General features: G+C 37.7%; 1 protein-coding gene across 1 annotated transcript; it reads left to right on the top strand.

Annotated features, from left to right (window-relative positions):
* The first annotated feature begins 901 nt into the window (after positions 1–901).
* On the top strand, positions 902–11,148 carry LOC309495271 (GTPase IMAP family member 9-like). The gene is made up of 2 exons (XM_082164949.1): positions 902–991; positions 8,207–11,148. The coding sequence occupies exons 1-2, from the start codon at positions 983–985 to the stop codon at positions 9,053–9,055; spliced, it is 858 nt and encodes a 285-aa protein (XP_082021075.1). The 5' UTR covers positions 902–982; the 3' UTR covers positions 9,056–11,148.
* Positions 11,149–25,154: the final 14,006 nt, after the last annotated feature.

Genomic DNA, 25,154 nt, shown 5'->3' with positions numbered 1-25,154 from the left:
AAACAAAAAGTGGAAAAGATGATTTGTTTTGAATATTTTTGTGTTATATGTTATGAGTATATTTTGTGAATGTTATATTTTTGTGAGTAGAAGCCTTAAAACACTGTGTTTGTTTAAGTTCTGTTTGAAACTTGTTTTGTATTATTTATACACTCACAGAAATCAACATTCGGTATATGAAACACAACAATGGTGACATTCTTCATGCCAGTATACAAAACACATTCATGGCTCCCTGCATTGCGGCATGAATAAACTGTGCATATGAATTATTTTTTGATTGTCACCATTGTTGATAAAAATAGGCAGCGTTGTGTTTTATATTTAGTTTTATTATTACAGTAATATACAAGTGACATCCCTGGAAGATATTTGAAGAAAGTTATGTCGGTAACCAGACAGTTGATGGACCCCATTGACTTCCATAATAGGAAAAAGTCCAGAAGTCAATGGGGTCCATCAACTGTCTTATTACCGACGTTTTTCAAAATAGCTTCGTTGTGTTCAACATGCAGAAGAAATAAACTCAAGTAGGTTTATAACAACTAGAAGGGGAGTAAATGATTGAACTATTCGTTCGAACCTGGGCAAATTGAGTGTCAGTCACAGAACTGGTCATAATTAATTTAATTATTTTAACAATTTGCCCAGAGACAATGTAATTTTCTCGACATGACCTAGCCTATTCGGTAAATATAATTGACTTTTCTACCGGATTCAGCGCATCTTGAATGTGTATTTTAAAGATGCCCTCCTATCTGTACTGCACCGGACGATTTAATATGATATAGTAGCAGGCCTAATAGAGGTATACCTATATTGGCCACACTCATTTTAAAGGAACCACAGCGCCTCTCTCTGGTGACAAACTGCGGAATATGATTCACAGGTCGCCATTGTTAAAAGTGAAAGTAAAATTACACTGCGGACATTTTGTTGAAGCGCACCTACAGAAGACATTTTCCCTTCAGGAGAAGAAATAATGAATCAGGCGAGTAACTTTTTATCCTTTCTAGTTTGTCGTGTAACTGTATAATATGTATTTAAGGGAGCCCGGATAAAGTATTTTTTGGTTTGAGCATCAGTAACTCAGTGGTTGTTTGTGTTACAGCTTTTAAACTTTGATATGTGGTAGCCATATTTGTCTACTGCAAATAAAACTAACTTGGATGTGTACTCCACAATCACAGATTATGTGAGTTAATGTCAAATACATAGAGTTCCGTGTTAAAAACAACACAGACAGAGTGTGTTTATGGTATTTTGACACTTTGTGTAGATTTTTAACAGCCAATCACGTCATGCCTTTTGTCTTGTTCAAACGCTGCATTCACCGTGCTTTTCATTTGTTAGATTGGATTTATTTCTGTCAGACGTATACAGAAGTTTTATTAATAATTAACAGGTTTCGTTTGAAGTCACCAGAATAATGATAGTGGCACCTCTATTTGGGCTCTTGACTCTTTCTCATTAGATTTCTCTGATTGCTGGAACTGAGAGTTTATTTTGCACATTTAAGGCAGCAAGAATTACTATGAGAAAAATATAATCAGATGATGATATTATCATGTTGTCTTGCTAAGCTCAGCTAGTGTTTAATATCTGACTTTTGTAAAGCTTTATATCATTATTATATGAGATTAGCAATGTTGCCAATAATTTTGTACCAATAACTTTACCTACTTTGTTTTTTATAACACAGTGCGCTAAGAAGCTTTAAGTATCAAAATTACACACACAGACAAGAATCAGCACATGAATGTCAACAATGGTGACAAACGAAAAGCTTCATGCCACAATGCATGCTGGGTGCCACCAGAGTACAAAACTCATCCATGACTCCCAAGCATGCTTTGCGGCATGAATAAAATATGCAGCAGATTATTTCTACTATTCTGACTATTTGCTTTTATTTTTTCAGTTGTTTTTGTTGTGAATCAGTTGCTTTTTGTGATATTTTCAGAGTTGATCTGTTTATTTGAAAATGTTGTCGATTGTCACCGTTTTTGAGATTCATACGGTCATTCTTGATGTCTGTGTTTGACTAATATATGTATAATCTCAAAAACTTACTGAAAATACTTTAAAGAATTTTATTCTGCACTGTTCGGTGACATGATATAGTTTTACAATGCAGTTATAACTAATAGCAAAAAAAAAAAATTAACACATCATCCATATTCTAAAAATGTTGATCAGATCAGTATACAGTAGCCTACCAATAAACATCTGATCATATTTTCTCCTGCTGTAACAAAAGTACTTTATAAATATGCAGTTACAGCAGTAAAATAAATATTGTTTCAATATGTTTCAAATGAAACATTCATTAAAGGTCCCGTATTATGCCCCTTTCCACAAGATGTAAAATAAGTCTCTGATGTCCCCAAAGCATGTATGTGAAGTTTCAGCTCAAAATACCCAACAGATCATTTTTTACAGCATGTTTAAATTGTCATTTTTTGGGGCTCAGAAAAACACGCTGTTTTAGTGTGTTCCCTTTAAATGCAAATAAGCTGCTGCTAGACGACCCAGGGGGCGGAGCTTCATGAGCTCGCGCTCAGTCTCAGGACAATTTCATCTCACGGAATGATGATAATATCAGAAACTCTCAGTAACGGTGTTCATTTCGAGTCGGACAATAATGCCTACAGAGTCAGAGTGCTGTATGGAACAGGTATAGTTTAGTAGTTTAATTACGGTTATTATAACGTATTTGTCATCTGCTTGCAGAGGTGGGAAATCCAGGGCCAAATGATTAGAAGTCCTGCCATATGTTTATTCCACCCATAAACTCAGTCAGCTGATTTCACTAATTAGTTCTCTCTCCTGTCTGAATTAGCAAATCCAGGTGATTGGAACACAATACTGAGGAGGACTTTTACTTTCTGAACCTGGACTTTACACCTCTGCATAGCAATGCCACATGTCAGCCAAGAGCAAAGAAATAAACCAGAACTGGACCTTATCGAAGCCAAAAAATAGTAATTTCAGCCACAGCCTCAGATGAAATCAACTGAAGAGAAGAAGACATTAAATCTGTGAAGATCTCAGCAGAGGAGGATTAAACAACTCCACAAACAGCATTACCAGCTTCACTTATTACTAACCAGACTGACTTTATTTCTGTCAGACGTCTACAAAAGTTTTTATTGAGAATTAACAGAGGTTTAACTCTAATGTGTGTCATTTGAAGTCACCATATCAGTGATTAGTGTTTCCATTAGTTGGGCTCTTAACTCTAACTATACATAGTATGTCTTTTCTGGCCGTTGTGATAGTGTGTTTGTCAAACACATTTGCAGCAGCAAAGAAAGCTAAAGTGAAATGAGATCAGGTGATGATGGTTACATGTTGATGGTTTTATAATCATTATGAAACAGACTGATTCACTGAGTTTTTTATAATCTAACAATTATGTTGTTCCTCTAATATATTCACATCACAAACTCTGTGTTACTGCAGCATGAGATCCAGCAATATAACAATCGTTTTAAATCTTTAAACAAACATGAAAAAAAAAAAAAAAAAGCCATCAACAATCAGCGTATGAATCTCAACAATGGTGACAATCACAAATATTTAGATAAACAGATTAATTCAGAACATCACTGAAAAGCTACTAATTCACAACAAAAACAACAGCAAAAAAATAAAAGCAAATATTTAGAATCAAACAAAATTATAGGACAATTCAGCTGCGTAATTTATTCATGTTGCAATGCATGCCGGGAGTTTTGTACTATGCTGGTACCCAGCATGCATTGCAGCAAAGTACTTTTGATTGTCACCATTGTTCACCAAAAACCTCATTGAATCAGATTATTTCATAATGATTATAAACCATCAACATGTAACCATCATCACCTGATCTCATTTCACTTTAGCTTTCTTTGCTGCTGTAAATGTGTTTGACAAGCACAGTGTCACAGCAGCCAAAAAAGACACTATTTATCGTTAGAGTTAAGAGCCCAACTAATGGAAACACTAATCACTGATATGGTGACTTCAAATGAAACACATTAGAGTTAAACCTCTGTTAATTCTCAATAAAACTTCTGTAGACGTCTGACAGAAATAAAGTCAGTCTGGTTAGTAATAAGTGAAGCTGGTAATGCTGTTTGTGGAGTTGTTTAATCCTCCTCTGCTGAGATCTTCACAGATTTAATGTCTTCTTCTCTTCAGTTGATTTCATCTGAGGCTGTGGCTGAAATTACTATTTTTTGGCTACGATAAGGTCCAGTTCTGGTTTATTTCTTTGCTCTTGGCTGACATGTGGCATTGCTATGCAGAGGTGTAAAGTCCAGGTTCAGAAAGTAAAAGTCCTCCTCAGTATTTTGTTCCAATCACCTGCATTTGCTAATTCAGACAGGAGAGAGAACTAATTAGTGAAATCAGCTGACTGAGTTCATGGGTGGAATAAACATATGGCAGGACTTCTACTCATTGGGCCCTGGATTACCCACCTCTGTCTGCTTGTATGTATCCATTATTTATTAATAGCCTACAAGTCTGCTGTTTCGGACCAGGTCCGAATGATGATCAAACATATACTGATGAGTTTAATAAAGTTTATTGTACATCACACAAAAGATGAAGCATCAGTTTTACTTCAGAAAATCACCGTAAGAGCTGAGTAAACAAAGTAAGTTATAAGAAGTGCGCAAGTACATAAACGAATTTCGGTAGAGTCGAGGGAGCATTCCTGTGGGCGGAGGTTAGTCAAAAAACTGTTCTAGTGACGTCATTAAAGAAGGAAGTAGAGGGGTGTAGTCCAAACGAGCCGTTCGATGTACACAGTAAATTCCACAGTGTTAAATCAACACTGCTCAGAGCAAATATGGTCCCACTCTACAGAGTGTTAAAGTAACACTAAAGCGGTGTTAAAGTTAATGAGATAATTAAGTGATTAATTGAGTGATGATTGAGCATTATTGAAGACACCTGCAGTTAACAAGCAGAATCACTGAAGGAGAAAATCACAAATTGTAAGCCACCGTTATGGTGATGGGTGTTTGCTTTAGTTCGGCTCTTGACCCTTATATGTTTACTTTAGAGTTAGTTTGGCTGTTGTATCTGAGTTATAACTGCCAGATGAACAAAGAAAAAAAAAGTGATCTGATGGTGTTGGTTATATTATGAAATTCATCATTTGAACTTGATCACTGAACTCATTATGAATCTTATTTCTGACTTCGATTTATGTTGTTGGTTACAAAATAACTGTGAATCTGCATAAATATCCAGAATTTTTTTATATAATATAAAGGATTTCTTAAAAGTTGTTTAAAACAAAAAAATCTTTCCTTTAGGCACACACAGACGTCAAGATTCAGTCTATGCATCTCAACAATGGTGACGAGCAGAATATTCAATTAGGAAAAGTAAATTAAATAGACAATTCAGATCATAATTTATTCATACCGCAATGCATGATGGGAGCCATTAATGAGTTGTGATTGGTGGCAGCCACTGCAACATGCTTTATTATTGTCACCATTGTTGAGATTCACAGGCTGATTATTGATGTCTGTGTTTCTAAATAAATGAATTTGAAAGTGTTTTGATCAGAACAATGTTTATGAAATATTTTGGATTATAAGTAAAGTATTGATAATCATATGCTGTTAAAATCACAAAGCTGCTGGTAACAAGTTAAACCAAACTATCTCAATAAGTTTCATTTTTCAGATCACAGCATGATTATGTCAAAACATAACCAACACTATCAGATCACACTTTTACTTTGTTCATTTGACTGTTATACATCAATAACAGCAGACAAACAACAGTAAAATTTAAAGTAAACATATAAGGGTCAAGAGCCCAACTAAAGCAAACACCCATCACCATAATGGTAACTTACAATTTATGATTTTCTCCTTCAGTGATTCTGCTTGTTAACATCAGGTGTCTTCAATAATGCTCAATCATCACTAAATTAATCACTTAATTATCTCATTAACTTTAACACCGCTTTAGTGTTACTTTAACACTCTGTAGAGTGGGACCATATTTGCTCTGAGCAGTGTTGATTTAACACTGTGGAATTTACTGTGTAGGTGACTTCTGTTAAATAAAATATCTCGCTTGGCATTGAACTTTGAGCTTTATAATTTTACAGATATTATTTATGCTCTAACAGCAACATTACACACTAACTAAAGTTTGAAACATGGGATCACGAAGAACGGGACCTTTAAAATATCAACATCTAAACCTCTGTTAATTCTCTATAAGAGCTTGTCTACATAGATTCATGATGTCTAACATCCAGGTAATAAAATGTTCAAGCAAACTCTATATTAAACGTCACTGGACTCCATTAAAACAAGTTAACAATATGTTTCAGTGTTCATCCAAACACCATCCTCAGTGATAAAATACAGGAAGAAACTCTGGCAAATATACACCTACTACAGTCACATGTAACACATGTAATAAACACAGAGATGTGTTAATAAATGACACAAGTTGTGTTAAATTTGAAACAACATGTGTTGTCCCTGAACACACACACTACATGTGTTAAATTCTACACAACAATAACAACGTGTCATTTTTAACACACTGTTAGTTGTCATATAGACATTTAGAATTTGTCTTTAAGATGTTTAAGATTTAGAATGTATGTAAAACTGCTTTTTCTAAGACCATTATCAGATGTTTTTACACAGCAGATGCTTTCCAGATGAACAGATCTTTAGCAGACATAATGTGCAACGCGATTATAACAGATGCCTTTTGAGAAGACAATGGCGGCGTCCGAAAACTGATAAATGCTGCCTTCGGAGGACGCATTCCAAGGTCGTGAGGCATCAAGGCACGTCCGGATGCAGTGTTAGTTTCACTTCCTGTCTCCTGCACTGTTAAACCTTGCTGTAAAAAATGGCCAAATTCTGACAGTATCATACCATTTTCAGTATAAATGCATTCTGGGTAATATTTTTTATTTTTTTTTAAAAGACAATATTCCTACAGGAATATACTGGGAATTAACAGTGCTCAAAGTCGACACTCAGAGGCCGTGTTCCAAATCACACCCTCATTCACTATTCCCTACATTAGTTCACTAATATAGTCCACTTGACAGAGTGAATGAAAAGAAGTGAGTGAATTGAGACACTGATGAACACCTGATAAGCAGAATCACTGAAGGACAGAGAAACAAGAACAGAAAAAAGAGAAACACAAGAACTACAACTGACTTCCAGCCACACTGAAACCAGTTTAAAAACCAGTTTAACATTATTTCTTTCATACATGTACAAACAAACTTGCTGAGAATTAACAGAGATTTAGATGTTGATGTTTTATTGAAAACAGATCAGTGTTTGCTTCATTTGGACTCTTGACCCTTGACTCTGTAAAATTAGTTTCTCTCTGAAAATCTAAGTGGAATTTATCAGGTGTTTTTGGCTGTTGTTATGATGGCATACTAATCTTGGACATGTCTGATTCACTGATCTCATCCAGTGTCTAATCTTTGATTTTATGGGTATTTTAATTTTATGTTTCTTGATCATAGTATATCTGTGAATCTACAGCATGAGAGCCAGCAATGTTTCAGTTATCAGTTATTTTGTAGTATATTGAAATCATACAATGCATAAAACATTTCGAACTCTTGCGTCTATGAATCTTAATAATGTGACAATTAAAAGTTTTATGTCACAGTGCATGCTGGGCTCCAGGATAGTATATAACTCCCACCATGCACTGCAGTATGAATAAAGTATTTTTTTATTGCCATCATTGTTTAGGATTCATGTGCTGATATTTTATGTCTGCGTGGCTAATTGACACTGTAGCTATGATGTGTTTTAAAAAAATTAGTCAACTGAATGCTGTTGTAATTCTTGCTGTAGTTTCACAGTGGTGGTAATGCAACACTTTTAAAACAGGAAGAAACAGCCAGAGAAAAACCTGATGTTAAAAAGTCATAAGTCTCCATAAAGACCTGCAATTGCTGATGAAGTCTGTTGCCAGTAGTTTACTGAAAACTTGAGTTTTTGTGGGTCACCATTGTGCTGAAGAGTAGCGTGTTTCAGTGCAGGAGAAGACTAAGAAACATTGCATATATGCTGCATTTTGATTTAATTAAAGGTACAGTGTTTAGCGGCATTTAGTGGTGAAGTTGTGAGTTACAACCAACAGAACAGGTATTTTCAACTGACTGTTTGCTGTGTGTTTTTGTGTATCTCAGAGGTTTCAAGGAAGAACAAAAGTTGACGAGAAGGAAGATCTGCTCAGTTATGACCGTCGGCTGCTGTTGATCGGTAAAACTGGATCAGGGAAAAGCACCACAGGAAACATCATCTTTAATGAAACTGTGTTTGAGTCAAAAATAAGTTATTCATCAGTGACCAGAACCTGTCAAAAACACAACGGTGCTGTTAATAACAGGAGTGTGACAGTGATTGATACTCCAGACTTCATCTACTCCACTCTCACTGACTTCGATTCAGACTCTGGGCTAAAGAGAGCACTTGAATTAAGTTCACCAGGAGCTCATGTGATCCTGCTTATTCTGTCTTTAAGCAGTTTCACCGAACATGAGAAGGATTTTATTGGTTGGTTTGAGCAGAGGTTTGGTGTAGAAGCGCTCAGATATACTCTAGTCCTCTTTACTCATGTAAATAAGACACACCGTAGACCATTAGGAGCTCTGATCAGGAGAAATAATGAATTGTCTGATTTTATTAATCAATGTGGTCAGAGATATCATGAATTTAACATTAAAACTCCAGCAAACAGACAGCAGGTGACTGAACTCATGGAGAAGATCGACAGACTGGTGACTGCGAACAGAAACTCCTGCTACACACTAGAAATGCTGAAGGAGAATGAGAGGAGAATGGAATCAGAGAGAGTCAGAAAAGACCGTCCCAGCAAAGTTACACAACTACTGTTGAAGACAGCATATGTTGTGTGTGCCGCATCTGTTGGAGCTGTGATTGGTCACCTTGTAGGAGGAAATCCACTTCATGTAACAGTGTTAGCAGGATTAGCTGGATCTGCTGTAGTTTTCCTGCCCTGTAAAACCTTGCTGTAAAAAAACTGCCAAATTCTGACAGTAACATATTTTCCATTAAAACAGTAATATACTGTAGAAAACAATGCATTCTGGGTAATATTTGTAGTTTTCAAGAAAATAGCCTACATGAGTGGTTCTCAAACTGGGGTACGCATACCCCTGGGGGAAATGAGGTGACTCAGGGGGTACGCGAACAAAAGCTGAGTTTATTATTTAATTCTACTCCACTTTAAAATAACATTAAAATTAAGCATGTATTTCTAGCAGGTAAAATGCCGTAAATACAGGACATCCAAACAAATTACCTCATCTTTCACGGTCAAAAATGACTGCATCCACACAAGCCAGCAAATCGCGCTACTGCCATTCTCGACAATGTACCTTTGTAAAAGTGCAAAGTGGGGATTTAACACTTACTAGCATGAAGAACAAATACTGTATAGACACAGACTGTTCATAGAGGTCGATTTAAGATTCAAACTCTCTTCAGTTCAAAAACATACCCTGTGTGAATTCTTGTTTTTAATGTTGATCATATTATACGAGCAAGAATGCAATGTTTCCCGAATATCCACATGATTGCAAATGTGACACTGATTTTATACAACAGTTCAACAAAAAAGGGTAATATTAAGCGATGTTCATTTTAAACACAGTATTGTATTTTTGCTCTATTTTGCAATGAAATTTTTTTTCCAAATTCCAACTAAAGCCACAGCAGAACTGCAGCACACAGCAGTGTTTTTTTTTATTTTTATAGAATCCCGATAAAGCCAGGCCCTGTCCCAAATGGCACACTTCATTTGCACTTTCAGTCTTGAGGACTTACAATGGCTGCCATGTGCATGTGTCCATTTAAGTCCATGAGACCGTAGAGTGTCCCATTTGTCATTTTAGGTTTCTGTTCATATGCGAGCGTCCCCTTTTCGGTCTAAATGCGCCCTCAATGTGCACCTTTGCAGAACCCACACAAATGCGAGCTCCGCAGCAGACTTTCCCGACAGTCAAAGTGGTGTTACCTCACGAATGTGTGGATTCGTAGGAAGATCTCGAGTGCTGCCATTTGGGACAGGGCCCCACTTGCTTTGCCACTGAATGAATGAATGACTCGATGAATCACTCATAAAGACAGTAACTTACTGCCACCTATTGGCTGTTAAATTAATGTTTAAAGTATCCCTTTGTTTTTACCATCTTTGCATATTTCTCTACTGAACATTTTTTAAAGCATTATTTATTTTATAAAGGTATTTATAAAGGTAAAAACTGCACTGGAAAAATCGATTTAAGGGGGCAAATATTAAGGCCAATTTATACTTCTGCGTCGAGTGTACGCCGTAGTGTACGTCGTAGGCTACGCACGTAGGCGACGCCGTCGTGAGCATTTATACTTCTGCGAATGTCTGTGTTGCTCTGCAGTTACACCGCCGAAACGCTAGTTGGCGCGGGTGGGTTTTAATGTTCCACTGTGTTTACATTCCTCGCGGCTGTTTTGAGTTTAGGTTTCTACGAGCAATGGCGACTGAAGGAGTCATACAGATGGCTGTATTTCTGCACTTCTTCAAGCAATCTCTCGGTCACTTGGTCTATTTCCATGGCTCTTCACTGATCTTCGGAATTTAAAAATGGCGGGCGGGCGGTGCAGAGTGCAGAAGATCATTCCGGAAATGCGTAGGAGGAAACACGATGCTATCCAGCCGACCAATCACAGATCTTGCGGTCCGCGTCGCCACGACGCGTAGTTACATTTTTGAGGAGGTGCGCGTCAGGGTACGGCGAAGGGTACGACGTATGGTACACGTCAATGCGTATGCTACGCCGTACCTTCTACGCGCACCCGACGCAGAAGTATAAATTGGCCTTAAGTGGAAAAGAGGGGGTACGCAGATGGATGTTAAATGCCTCATGGGGTACATCTGCACTCTATTAACAGCACTCAAAGTCGACACTCCAGATGTGTTCAAATCATACTCTACACCCTTTGATATCTGTGTGCGTTTAAAAGATTCTGCAATGCTGTTTTTTCTTTCTTTTTTTGTATGACGTGTTTAGCTGTGGTGGACATGTGAAATCTTAATCTGTTAATAATGTACCACTTTTGGTAAAAGATTTTCCAGTGAATAAAAGAGACTATAAGATGAGTGTGTAGTCACTGTTGATGAATATGTTTGAACTATGTTTAACTGCTGTGTAGATTGGTTAAGGAACATATTAAGCAGCATTTCAAACACCATGAAAGTAGGGCTGGGCGATATATCGCATCACATTGTTAAGCCTTGTTTATACTTTCGCCTGGCTCTGCAGCGCGAGTCTCCGCAGACTGCGCGTGCACCTTCCCAAACGGACAAGGCGTTTATACTTGACGCGCTCGCCGTTGTACTATTCTTTGAAACGACAGGGGGCGACTCGAGTAATTGTCCTCTAAACCATCAGGAATCAGCGGTGAGAAAAAGAAAGCTTTACACACGTGACAATGTTTATAGGGCCTACAATGACCATGGACAGGAGTCCCATTATATTCGATTTCAATTCAAGTCATTCTGTGCTTTTTAGCAGTTTAGAGTTGCTCACTGTATTACTGTAGATACAACTTACTGTATATTTATGCCACTTTGGCATTAGCGATCACTTGAAATACAGCTGCAAGTTATCGCACAAAATCGCGTCTGCCTGCTGATCGCTGATTGGCTTAAAAGGGTTAGTTCACCCAAAAATGAAAATTCTGTCAGTAATTACTCACCCTCATGTTGTTCCAACCCCGTAAGACCTTCCTTCATCTTCGGAACACAAATGAAGATATTTTTTATTAAATCTGAGAGCTGATCAATCCTCCATAGGCTTCTAAGTGATTGAAACTTGCTGGCCCAGAAAAGTTATTAAAGAGATAATATAGTCCAAGTGACTACATCAGTGGCTCAATCTTAAGTTTATCAAGCGACGAGAATACTTTTTGTGCGCAAAAACAAACAAAAATAACGACTTTATTCTACTATTCATTTCCTTCTCTCTGGGCCTCGAGTTAGTTTACATAGTGTTTAAGCGCAGCGCATCTGTGTTGCACGTCACCACGTAGGTGGTTATTTTTGTTTGTTTTTGCGATGAATGTGAACATATGTTGTCTGTGCATTTTTAATATATTTTTTTTCGTGTGAAGAATGCTACAATTTAGCGGGTAGAAGTTTGATACGGTTAGACTTTGTGTGAGAGCACTTTGTGGACTACAACTCTTCGCTGCTTTCGACGCGTTTCTGAAGAAAGAACAGCCCATTTGGTTTGAATGGTGACATTTGGGTACAAAACACACAGGCATCTCGATCTGTCTCCATAGATTATCGCAGCATTAGCACCGTGATTTGACAAGTGGAGGGGAAATGTGTTATGGGGTGACGTCACATAGGCGACATGTAGTCTTTCTCATTATGTCTTTTCCACAACTGCTAGCCAAAGAATCATACAATATACTGTCAAACTCGTAACATGAAAAATTATATAAAAAATTCACAGACAACATTATGTTCACATTCATGGCATAATTCAAACGGGACCAGAAAATAATTATTTTCTCACATTCACTTGCATTGACGATTTTTCAATCTAGAGGTCCTGTGGGGTTTTACGGATGGGCGGGACTTACAAGCTCTATAGTCACGAGGAGCGACCAAAATTTCTAACATAGAGACAGAGCGCAACGCGTCATAATCTGAAGACCACGCCCACCAAGGGGGAAAACAAACCAACTGTCTCCATTGACTTTGCATTGCGAGAGGCTGCCTCCTTGTCATTTCTTGCTTCTAACAAAATACAGAATAATGCCTAAAAGCTGCTATGTGACAAGGTGTACAGCAAACAAGCTAAGAAACCCAGAAATATTTTTTCATAAGCTGTCGACCCCAAAAAACGAGCGTTTGAGGACATAAAAGTGGATACAGGCTGGAACGAATGGGTAAATTGTGGGATCCTGACACTCAGTATGCACTAAAATACACTACGTGTGCAGTAAGTTAAACATTTGGTCACTGGTGAGTCAAATATCCAAATGTCAGTTTTATATATTGTATTTCTGTAAGATAAACTATCCTGTGTTGCCGATTACAGTCTCCTCCGGCGGGCGTACGTTAGTTCTCAGAGTAATGAGACATGTGACGCTCTGTCTCAACTGCCTGTATCCACTTTTATGTAGGCTACTAAACACTCGTTTTTTGAGGTCGAGAGCTAATAAAAACGTATTTCTGTTTTTTTTAGCTTGTTTGCTGTACACCTTGTCACACAGCAGCTTTTAGGCATTTGTCTGTCTTTTGTTAGAAGCAAGAAATGACAAGGCCTCTCGCAATGCAAAGTCAATGGAGACGGTTGGATTGTTTTCCCCCTGGGTGTGGGCGTGGCCTAAATACGCTCTGTCTCTATGCCAGAAATTCATCCGACCATCCGATTGCCAGTCGTGAGAGGTTAATCGCCTCTCGTTTCCCCCTGTAGCCTACACTGCACGACAAACGACGCACGACAAAGCTGAAAATCGTCCCGACCCGAAAAAGAGTCAGAATTCGGCTCAAAATCGGAACAAAAATCGCACAGTGTATGCCCGCCTTAAAAGCGCGTGCTCGTCGAGGACGGCCAGCTGACTCACTAGCTGACTGCATGGGCAATGGGCATGCATGTATGTTTAGTAATGTACATGTTGACTGATTTTATGTAACCAACTACATACACTTTAGTTTTGTTTATTAACCCATTAGACTTTAAAATGTAGATGTTTAAAAACCGCCAAACTGACCCCAAACCAGCCCAAATTTGATTCACCCGCACAAATCAAATTCAGAACACGCCCAATCTGGTAACACTGGATGCAGCGAGTTTTTTTTTCCGTTTTTTTTTTCTTTTTCATATATTTGTAGAACATAAACAGAAAGGCATTAATAACTGAAAGTTTTACAAACAGCTTACATTCAATCATCCCATCACTATACCATTCCCAACAGCAAGTAAGTTAAAGACAAAATAAACAGAAAGAAAATGAAAAAAGAGAAAGGAAAGTAGGGGAGTTTGAAGTTTTTTTCAAATTACAAAACCAAAATCTTCCAATAAGGAGTACAAATACACTGCTTTGGGACTTTTCATCCCTCTCAATGTCTCCAAATATAGGCTACTAGAAAACCCAGAGGAAAAATGTATTGCTCAGTGTTGCTTTCCCTAAGCTCAGGAGGCTTAGTTGTGATTCTTATATATCTCTCATTTTAGAATCAGCAGCATTTCAGATGTTTCTCCTAAAATTCCTAAGGAGAAATAAAAATAGACACAAATGAGACATGAAAAATATTTGAGAGAAAAAGAGTCAAAACTGAGACTGTCCCAGCTAACAGAATTTTGTTATAAGAATGTTCTCTAAATTCAGTGTTGATTCTGTTTTTTGAGCAAATAACAGCCTACACTGATTTAACCTCAAATTTAATTATACAAGATTTACATTTTTTGCTCAATTTTATATTAATCAAGCATATGTGTTAATTTCTGATGTGCTTCATGTGATTTATTTTCCGGATGTTAATAACGAGGCTGAATCCAGCTTCTTATTCGCAGCTTCTTATTGACGCTATCCGTTCCACCTTAAATGACGCGAACTTCCGCGTTTGCTGGCTTCTTATTGACGCTCAACTTAGGGACCGTGCGGTTTTTCTCTTTTTCGCGTTTTTTAACGGAATTGTGTTACTTTTGTGTCTATTTTTAGAAGAAAAGAATAATATTTTTTTTTAAATGCAAATAACACTGATATATCAGCGAAAATGGACTGTAAAAATATAAAGGCACATAATTAGGCTACAGTATTCTTTAATAATTGTACATGTCATCAGCTCAATTTAGGGACCATGTGGTTTTTCTCTTATTTACACTTTTTGGGGACCCTGTTTATATTGTAGGCCTATCTATTTTCAGAAAATAATAATACATTATTTTGAAAGGTAAATAACAAATAATAATAACATAAAATGACTGTAAAAAATATAATGAGGCCTATACATCAATATTGCAAATAACATAATTTGAATGTATTTAAAAATAAATATATTGAATACTTTTTATTTTTTATTTTTATTATTGTTACAAATAAAAATTTCACAAGGTAACCAGAGATTATGCTCCAGCTTGGATCCAGGCCCTGATGAAGACTGATTATATGATAAATATATATAAATTATCATTTTATCATTGCTTTAAACTGCACATTAATTTTGCTTAAAATTCATGCGTTTGTAAATACTAATTTGTTCTATCTTATAACTGTACTTTCTGATATCTCATAAAATCCTACTGTGGTTTTGTAACAGAAATCTGCATTTTCTGTAAAGCTGCTTTGAAATATGTATTGTGAAAAGTGTTATACAAATGAATGTATGTATCATGAATTAAATTGAATTGACTTGAAAGAGCCATTGCATTGTTACTGTACATTTTAAAGTTATGGACCCAATCTGACAATACAGAAGAGTTATCACATTGTTGACCCATTTGGGGGTGTTTCACTGATGCTTTATCCTGCATCTGTGCTTGAATATAATCATGCACAATTTCAGATATTTATACTGTAGAATTTTGCAATTATGGAGCCATGAAATAGGCCAAAATTACCCATTACCCATTGGGGGGATCTATATCTCAGCTGCCTTTTAGGGTGCGTTAAAAGTTGCACTGGGGCCTTATACCCATTGTGCTTGACTGTCACCATAAACAAATTTAGACATTTTTACTGTAGCATTGTGAAGTTAGTAGAGCTACTACTCTAACGAAATCCAAATTAAGCATTTTTTATTGTAGAATTATTTTTGTATGAATTTTTGAATTTGACATTTCACAATGTAAAATAATCCGCCTATTGCATTTTCTGCACAATTCGCGGCGCTGTTTCTCGGCAACCTCATAGGGTGCGTTAAATTGGACATTATCCCATTATAGTAGAGCTACTACTCTAACGAAATCCAAATTTTAAGCAGTTTTTACTGTGGAATTATTTTTTTATGAAGCTTTAAACATGGCACTTTACACAGTGCACAATGAGCCGCCTAATGTATATTTTCTGCCCATTTCGCGGCGCTGGTTCTCAGCCGCCTCAGAGGGTGCGTTAAATTGGATATTATCCCATTATAGTAGTGCTGTTCCTCTAATGAAATCCAAATTCTAAGCAGTTTTTACTGTAATATTATTTTTTTATGAATTTTCTAACTTGGCATTACAGTGCACAATAAGCCGCCTAATACATTTTCTGCCCAATTCGCGGCGCTGTTTCTCGCCTGCCTCAGAGGGTGCGTTAAAGTGGACATTATCCCGTTATAGGACAGCTGTTCCTCTAATGAAATACAAATTTTGACCAGTTTTTACTGTGGAATTCTTTTTGTATGAATTTTTGAACTTGACATGTTAAACAGAGCTAAAGACAGAGAATAAACATGCTTTACACAGGTTGCAGTGAGAACACACAATCAATCATTTATTGGTACAGGTGCAGCTTAAATAGAACATCACATGGCATGGACACATAACAAACACACCTGAGAGGAATCCACAATAATTAGGAGCATACTCATTAACCAATCAATCAATTAACGACACATTACACAATGCACACATACGCCTCTTTGTGCATTGTTATGTCAAGTTCAAAGCTTCATAAAACATTAATTCTACAGTAAAAACTGGTCAAGATTTGGATTTCATTAGAAGAACAGCTGTCCTATAACGGGATAATGTCCACTTTAACGCACCCTCTGAGGCGTGTGAGAAACAGCGCCGCGAAATGGGACTAAGGCGCAATACGGCTCTTTGTGCATTGTGTAATGTGTCAGGTTCAAAGCTTCATAAAATAATAATTCCACAGTAAAAACTGCTCAAAATTTGGATTTTATTAGAGGAACAGCACTCCTATAAGGGGATAATGTCCACTTTAACGCACCCTCTGAGGCGGCCGAGAAACAGCGCCGCGAAATGGGCCTAAGGCGCAATACGGCTCTTTGTGCATTGTGTAGTGTCAAGTTCAAAGCTTCATAAAACAATAATTCCACAGTAAAAACTGCTCAAAATTTGGATTTCATTAGAGGAACAGCAGTCCTATAACGGGATAATGTCCACTTTAACGCACCCTCTGAGGCGGCCGAGAAACAGCGTCGCCAAATGGGCCTAAGGAGCAATACGGCTCTTTGTGCATTGTGAAATGTCAAATTCAAAGCTTCATAAAATAATAATTCCACAGTAAAAACTGCTCAAAATTTGGATTTCATTAGAGGAACAGCTGTCCTATAACGGGATAATGTCCAATTTAACATACCCTCTGAAGTTGCCGAGAAACAGCGCCGCGAATTGTGCAGAAAATGCAATAGGCGGCTCTTTGTGCATTGTGTAATGTCAAGTTCATAAATTCATAAAAAAATTATTCTACAGTAAAAACTGCTTAAAATTTGGATTTCGTTAGAGTAGTAGCTCTACTATAATGGGATAATGTCCAATTTAACGCACCCTCTGAGTTGGCCGAGAAACAGCATCGCGAAATGGGCAGAAAATGTATTAGGCGGCTTGTGCACTGTGTAATCCAAGTTAGAAAATGTATCAAAAAATAATTCTACAGTAAAAACTGCTCAAAATTTCGATTTCATTAGAGGAACAGCACTACTATAATGGGATAATGTCCAATTTAACGCACCCTCTGAGGCGGCTGTGAAACAGGGCCGCGAAATGGGCAGAAAATGCATTAGGCGGCTTATTATGCACTGTAATGCCAAGTTAGAAAATTCATTAAAAAAAATTATACAGTAAAAACTGCTGAGAATTTGTATTTCGTTAGAGTAGTAGCTCTACTATAATGGGATCATGTCCAATTTAACGCACCCTCTGAGGCGGCCGAGAAACAGCGCCGCGAATTGTGCAGAAAATGTACACAGCAAAATCCCCAGTGTTAAATTAACACTCCTCAGTGTTTATATGTGTCCACACTACAGGGTGTTAAAAATTAACACTGAAGCAGTGTTGAAGTTAATGAGATAATTAAGTTAACACTGAAGCAGTGTTGAAGTTAATGAGATAATTAAGTTAACACTGAAGCTGTGTTGAAGTTAATGAGATAATTAAGTGATTAATTAAGTGATGATTGGCCATTAGTGGTGACACCTGATGATAACAAGCAGAATCACTGAAGGAAAGAGAAACAAGAACAGAAAAAAGAGAAACACAAGAACTACTGACTTTGAACCATTATTGCACTTATTATTTTACCAGTTTGACTTTATTTCTGTCATACATCTACACACAGTCTTATTTAGATTTAACAGAAGTTTAGATGGTAATGTTTTATGGAATGTTTCGTTTCATGTCACCATTATAGTGACCCGTGGTTGCTTTAGTCGGGCTCTTGACCCTTTACTTTTTAACATTAGTATTTCTCTGGCTGCTCCAACTCTGTGCTTATAGAGCATATGTGTTGTGGCAAGAGAAACTCTGATCTGGGCTGTGTTTCCTGAAAACACCGCAAGCCTAATTTGATCGTACAGACCAATTGTTGCATTTGGTATGTGATCAAGTTAAGTTTAAGATGCTTTTGGAAATGCAGCCCTGGTTATGTTTCAATGATGAAATTACTAGTGACCTGATTCAATGATGTCACCCAGCATTATAACCTGATTATCTAATTGTTTTATTAATTTTTCACTACAGTAGTTACTTCCAGCAATGTTTTAAAGATCTGAAGGATTAAAAATCACACACAGACATCAAGAATCTACATATGAATCTCAACAATGGTGACAATCAAACAAATGCTTCATGTTGCAGTGCATGATGGGAGCCACCAATCAGAACGCATCAATGGCTCACATCATGCATTGCAGCATGAATAAATTATGCAGCTGAATTGTCCTGTAATTTTCATTGTTTTTTCTGTTGGCTTTTATTTTGCTATTGTTTTGTTCTGACTTTAGTAGCTTGTTTTGTGATGTTCAGAGTTGATCTGTTCGTCACTAGTTTGTTTATTGTCACCATTGTTGAGATTCATATGCTGATTCTTGATGTCTGTGTGTTTAAACACAATAACTTCTTTGCTCAAAGTATTTTCAAAATTTTTGATATTGCTGTTGGATCTCAAACTATAGAATCTCAGAGCTACAATCACCAATACTAAAACAAGACATCAAGCATATAGTCAAAAATTTAGACTCTCACATCAGTGAATCAGGACACTACATGATAATGTTTTTATCATCAAAACATATTGTGAGCAGGTCATGTTTTCTCTTGCAGTAACAAATGTGCTTTATAAACACAGAGTTGGAGCAGCCAGAGAAAAACTAATATTATAAAATGAAAAGAGTCAAGAGCCTAACTAAAGCAAACACTGACCACCAAAATGGTAACTTGAAAAGAAAAATTCCATAAAATATTACCATCTAAACTTCTGTTGAATCTCAAGAACTTTTGTCGATGTATGACAGAAATAAAGTCAAACTGGTAATAATAAGTGCAACAATGTGTAATGACTCGAAGTCAGTAGTTCTTGTGTTTCTCTTTTTTCTGTTATTGTTTTTTCTCTTTCCGTCAATGATTCTGCTTATTAACATCAGGTGTCACCACTAATGGCCAATCATCACTTAATTAATCACTTAATTATCTCATTAACTTCAACACTGCTTCAGTGTTAACTTAATTATCTCATTAACTTCACCACTGCTTCAGTGTTAACTTAATTATCTCATTAACTTCAACACTGCTTCAGTGTTAATTTTTAACACCCTGTAGTGTGGACACATATAAACACTGAGGAGTGTTAATTTAACACTGGGGATTTTGCTGTGTAACAGGCAGATTATTGTACATTGTGTAATGTGTCAAGTTCAAAAAATCATAAAAAAATAATTCTACAGTAAAAACTAATCACAATGTGGATTTCATTAGAGGAACAGCTGTCCTATAAGAGGATAATGTCCAATTTAACGCACCCTCTGAGGCGGCCGAGAAACAGCACCGCGAAATGGGCAGAAAATACATTAGGCGGCTCATTGTGCACTGTGTAAAGTGCCAAGTTCAAAAATTCATAAAAAAAAAATTCTACAGTAAAAACTGCTCAAAATGTGGATTTCGTTAGAGGAGTAGCTCTACTCTAATGGGACAATGTCCAATTTAACGCACCCTCTGAGGTTGCCGAGAAACAGCGCCGCGAATTGTGCATAAAATGCAATAGGCGGATTGTACATGTGTAAAGTGCCAAGTTTAAAGCTTCATAAAAAAAATATTCCACAGTAAAAACTGCTTAAAATTTGGATTTTGTTAGAGTAGTAGATCTACTATAATGGTATAATGTCCAATTGCCCAACCCCTCCAATTTAACGCACCCTCTGAGGCGGCTGAGAACCAGCACCGCGAAATGGCCAGAAAATACATTAGGCGGCTCATTGTGCAGTGCACTGTGTAAAGTGCCAAGTTTAAAGCTTCATAAAAAAAATAATTCCACAGTAAAAACTGCTTAAAATTTGGATTCCGTTAGAGTAATAGCTCTACTATAATGGGATCATGTCCGATTTAACGCACCCTCTGAGGCGGCTGAGAACCAGCGCCGCGAAATGGGCAGAAAATACATTAGGCGGCTCATTGTGCACTGTGTAAAGTGCTAAGTTTAAAGCTTCATAAAAAAATAACTCCACAGTAAAAACTGCTTAAAATTTGTATTTCGTTAGAGTAGTAGCTCTACTATAATGGGATAATGTCCATTTTAACGCACCCTATGAGGTTGCCGAGAAACAGCGCCGCGAATTGTGCAGAAAATGCAATAGGCGGATTATTGTACATTGTGTAATGTATCAAGTTCAAGAATTCATACAGAAATAATTCTACAGTAAAAACTGCTTAAAATATGCATATCGTTAGAGTAGTAGCTCTACTATAATGGGACAGTGTCCAATTTAACGCACCCTCTGAGGCGGCTGAGAAACAGCGCCGCGAAATGGGCAGAAAATACATTAGGCGGCTCATTGTGCACTGTGTGAAGTGCCAAGTTTAAAGCTTCATAAAAAAATTATTCCACAGTAAAAACTGCTTAAAATTTGGATTCCGTTAGAGTGATAGCTCTACTATAATGGGATAATGTCCAATTTAACGCACACTCTGAGGCGGCTGAGAACCAGCGCCGCGAAATGCAGAAAATACATTAGGCGGCTCATTGTGCACTGTGTAAAGTGCCAAGTTTAAAGCTTCATAAAAAAATAATTCCACAGTAAAAACTGCTTAAAATTTGCATATCGTTGGAGTAGTAGCTCTACTATAATGGGACAGTGTCCAATTTAACGCACCCTCTGATGCTGCGTTCACACCGGACGCGAATAGCGCGTCAAATTCGCGTCTACCGCGTCTAGTTTGACGCTTGACCACATGTGTACATTCGCGTGTCAAGAGCGAGATTGACGCGCGACAAAACAAAAGTTTGAAGCGACATTTACGCGCGTCAGAGGCGAAAGTTTCGAAACCCGTTGGCGGCCATCTTTTTTAGATGTTTATCGAGCATTAGCATTAGCATTAGCATTAATCGAGAGAGTCACCGCTCGTATATGCTCTGGAGAGCAGAAACAGCTGCGTAGGGGACATCGTCGCTGTACTCGGGTCCACCAGACTCTCCGGAGGGTTTCAGGAGTTTCACAATTTGGTCCAGGACCTAGGTTTGGTGGACCTAACGGTGAGGACGCTGACGAGGACAGCGTAGGCCGTATAAGGCCTCGGCCTCGAGTGGTCGCTGCCTGACGAGCCCGCGCTGTACAGCCCGGCGCGAGGTTCACCCTCACCCGCACCCACCTAATCTGTCATTTATTTTTGTTTTGATAATAAATGGAGCCAGCCTCCAAAAGTGAAACCTGTGATTTTTGTTTTAGTTTGTATACACTAAATTGTATTTGTTGTCTTCACATTAGATTAATAATGTTTCATATAGATATGGAATAAATTGCATTCAATACAAAATGAGTATCTCTCATATATTGAAATCGAGTTTTTATGTGAAAGATTTGCTTTGTTGTGCATTTTAGTCATATTACAAAATAATGTATTGACATAAACATAAAATAACATTATAAACTGTCACTTCACCACGTGACAGCAGCAAGCAGCTGAAGCAGGCTTCTGATTGGTTAACGCGGCGCGAATTGACGCAGAAGTTCAGATTTTTCAACTCGGGCGGCAGACGCGAATTCGCGTCAAACACGAGAATGCACAAAAAGCACTACATAAAACATTCGCGCGTAACGCGCTTAACGCACCAGACGCTCAATTCGCGCCATTCGCGCGAACTTGACGCGCGAATGAGGCGTATTCGCGTCTACCGCGCCGCGCTCTACGCCTCATTCGCGCCGCAGGAATTTTTTACGCGCGTAACGCGTCTTTGCATTGACTTTGAAATCACTCGCGCCTGACGCGCAATTCGCGTCCGGTGTGAACGCACCATCAGGCGGCTGAGAAACAGCGCCGCGAAATGGGCAGAAAATACATTAGGCGGCTCATTGTGCACTGTGTAAAGTGCCATGTTTAAAGCTTCATAAAAAAATTATTCCACAGTAAAAACTGCTTAAAATTTGGATTCCGTTAGAGTGATAGCTCTACTATAATGGGATCATGTCCAATTTAACGCACCCTCTGAGGCGGCTGAGAACCAGCGCCGCGAAATGGGCAGAAAATACATTAGGCGGCTCATTGTGCACTGTGTAAAGTGCCAAGTTTAAAGCTTCATAAAAAAATTATTCCACAGTAAAAACTGCTTAAAATTTGGATTTCGTTAGAGTAGTAGCTCTACTATAATGGGATAATGTCCAATTTAATGCACCCTCTGAAGTTGCCGAGAAACAGCGCCGCGAATTGTGCAGAAAATGCAATAGGCGGATTATTATACATTGTGTAAAGTGCCAAGTTTAAAAATTCATACAAAAATAATTCTACAGTAAAAACTGCTTAAAATTTGGATTTCGTTAGAGTAGTAGCTCTACTATAATGGGATAATGTCCAATTTAACGCACCCTCTGAGGTTGCCGAGAAACAGCGCCGCGAATTGTGCAGAAAATGCACAAAAATCACAGAAGCATTTTAGCTCTATATTGTTAACTATATTGTAACCAGGGGGTTAATTGAGTGCTCGAATAGCGTACCACCCCCGGACGCCGCCATTGGCTAGCGGACCTGCTGTTAGCATCCCATTGACTCCCATTCATTTTGGCGTCACTTTGACAGTGAATAACTTTACATCTGAGGCGTTTAAAGACTCCATTTGTCCATTATTTATTTCTAAAGAAACACGACAATGCGACAATCCATTTCTTTTACTGTCTGTGATTGTAACTATCTGCTCAAAAAAATTGGAAAAGCCTATTTGTGTATACAAAGTGTTATACAAATGAATGTATGTATGAATTAAATTGAATTGACTTGAAAGAGCCATTGCATTGTTACTGTACATTTTAAAGTTATGGACCCAATCTGACAATACAGAAGAGTTATCACATTGTTGGCCCATTTGGGGGTGTTTCACTGATGCTTTATCCTGCATCTGTGCTTGAATATAATCATGCACAATTTCAGATATTTATACTGTAGAATTTTGAAATTATGGACCCATGAAAAAGGCCAAAATTACCCATTGCCCATTGGGGGATCTATATCTCAGCTGCCTTTGAGGGTGCGTTAAAAGTTGCCTCAATTATACCCATTGTGCTTGACTGTCACCATAAACAAATTTAGACATTTTTACTGTAGCATTGTGAAGTTAGTAGAGCTACTACTCTAACGAAATCCAAATTTTAAGCATTTTTTATTGTAGTATTATTTTTGTATGAATTTCTGAACTTAACATTTCACAATGGAAAATAATCCGCCTATTGCATTTTCTGCAATGTACACAAAATATTTAACATATATATAACAACTGCAAAGCGTCTAATTTGTAAACAAAATGATTAATGCATTAAATCCAACATAAACTCCGGCACAATTTGCATATTTTTAAACTCTCAAAACAGACGTCACATCCCGAACCTCACAGCAATTGGCTACCGACTGCATTTTTCGCTTGATATTTGCATAAAGTCGAGAACTGTCCAACCTTTTGTCGCTCTCAACGCTTTCTCCGGTCCGCTGTCAATCCCAAAATGCAATGCGCGAGCGTGAAGCTCGACTTCCATAGGAATGAATTGAAAACGCTCGCACCGTGCCAGTGGACACGCACCGTAAGAGCTGTTCAAAATTGTCAAACCAACCAACTATCAGAAAATTCACTGGCTATTTTGTTTTTGTCATGAAGCTCTAAATGGCACAGGGGTGGTCCTTACCTCGGGGTATGTTTATAGGACAATGATGTACTAAAAACAGAAAAGGGTTTTTTTTGTATTTTTTTGTTGCAATGTTGTCAAAACGATCTTCGTCCACGCGGATCCACGAAAACGACTAAGAAACGCTGTATTCTGCTGTCAGGCCAGTAGATGGCGATGCCACTTTGTAAAGAAACACCATGCGCCTATAGACTGAACACGTAACACACATGTGCATGACGTCAATGCTTTCACAAATTCACGTTTTTGTAGTTTACATAGAGACGATAACGGTATCGCTTACAAAAACGTGTACTTTGAAACCTGTTTTCAAAAGTTAGCATTTTCAGGCCCCCATTTTCAGGCAGTTGTCATGTAAATGAACGGCCAAACCGCATACAACATTTTCTGTTTTTTGTTAAAAATGGTGTTTTAAATGCCTGTCCAGCATCAGTTGTACGCTGTGTACGTTCAGAAATCAGCAAACATGCCTGTTGTGGGCAGGTGTGGGTTTTCTGTGGGACGGTGTGGGCAACGGCAAACCAACACTAAGTGGGCTTTTAATGTTTTGTCTGAAGAAATACTAGCATAAAAAGTGATGAAAGGCAAAATATTAAATGCATTTCATGACACATGCATAGGGAGAATACATTCTGCGACTGGCGCTTTAAGATGGTCGTAGGCCTATACATAACCATTTGCACGTCACACGTTTTACATTCTGTATCATGAATTAGTGAATATCTTTTTCACACATTTGTCAATCTTGGTTAATGTTAATTTATTAATATACTCTTCAAAAGTGAATTGGA

The sequence above is a fragment of the Leuciscus leuciscus genome, assembly GCF_965113295.1.
Source record: "Leuciscus leuciscus genome assembly, chromosome: 1".
Classification (NCBI taxonomy): Eukaryota; Metazoa; Chordata; class Actinopteri; order Cypriniformes; family Leuciscidae; genus Leuciscus; species Leuciscus leuciscus.
This window is presented reverse-complemented; position numbering and strand designations above follow the sequence as displayed.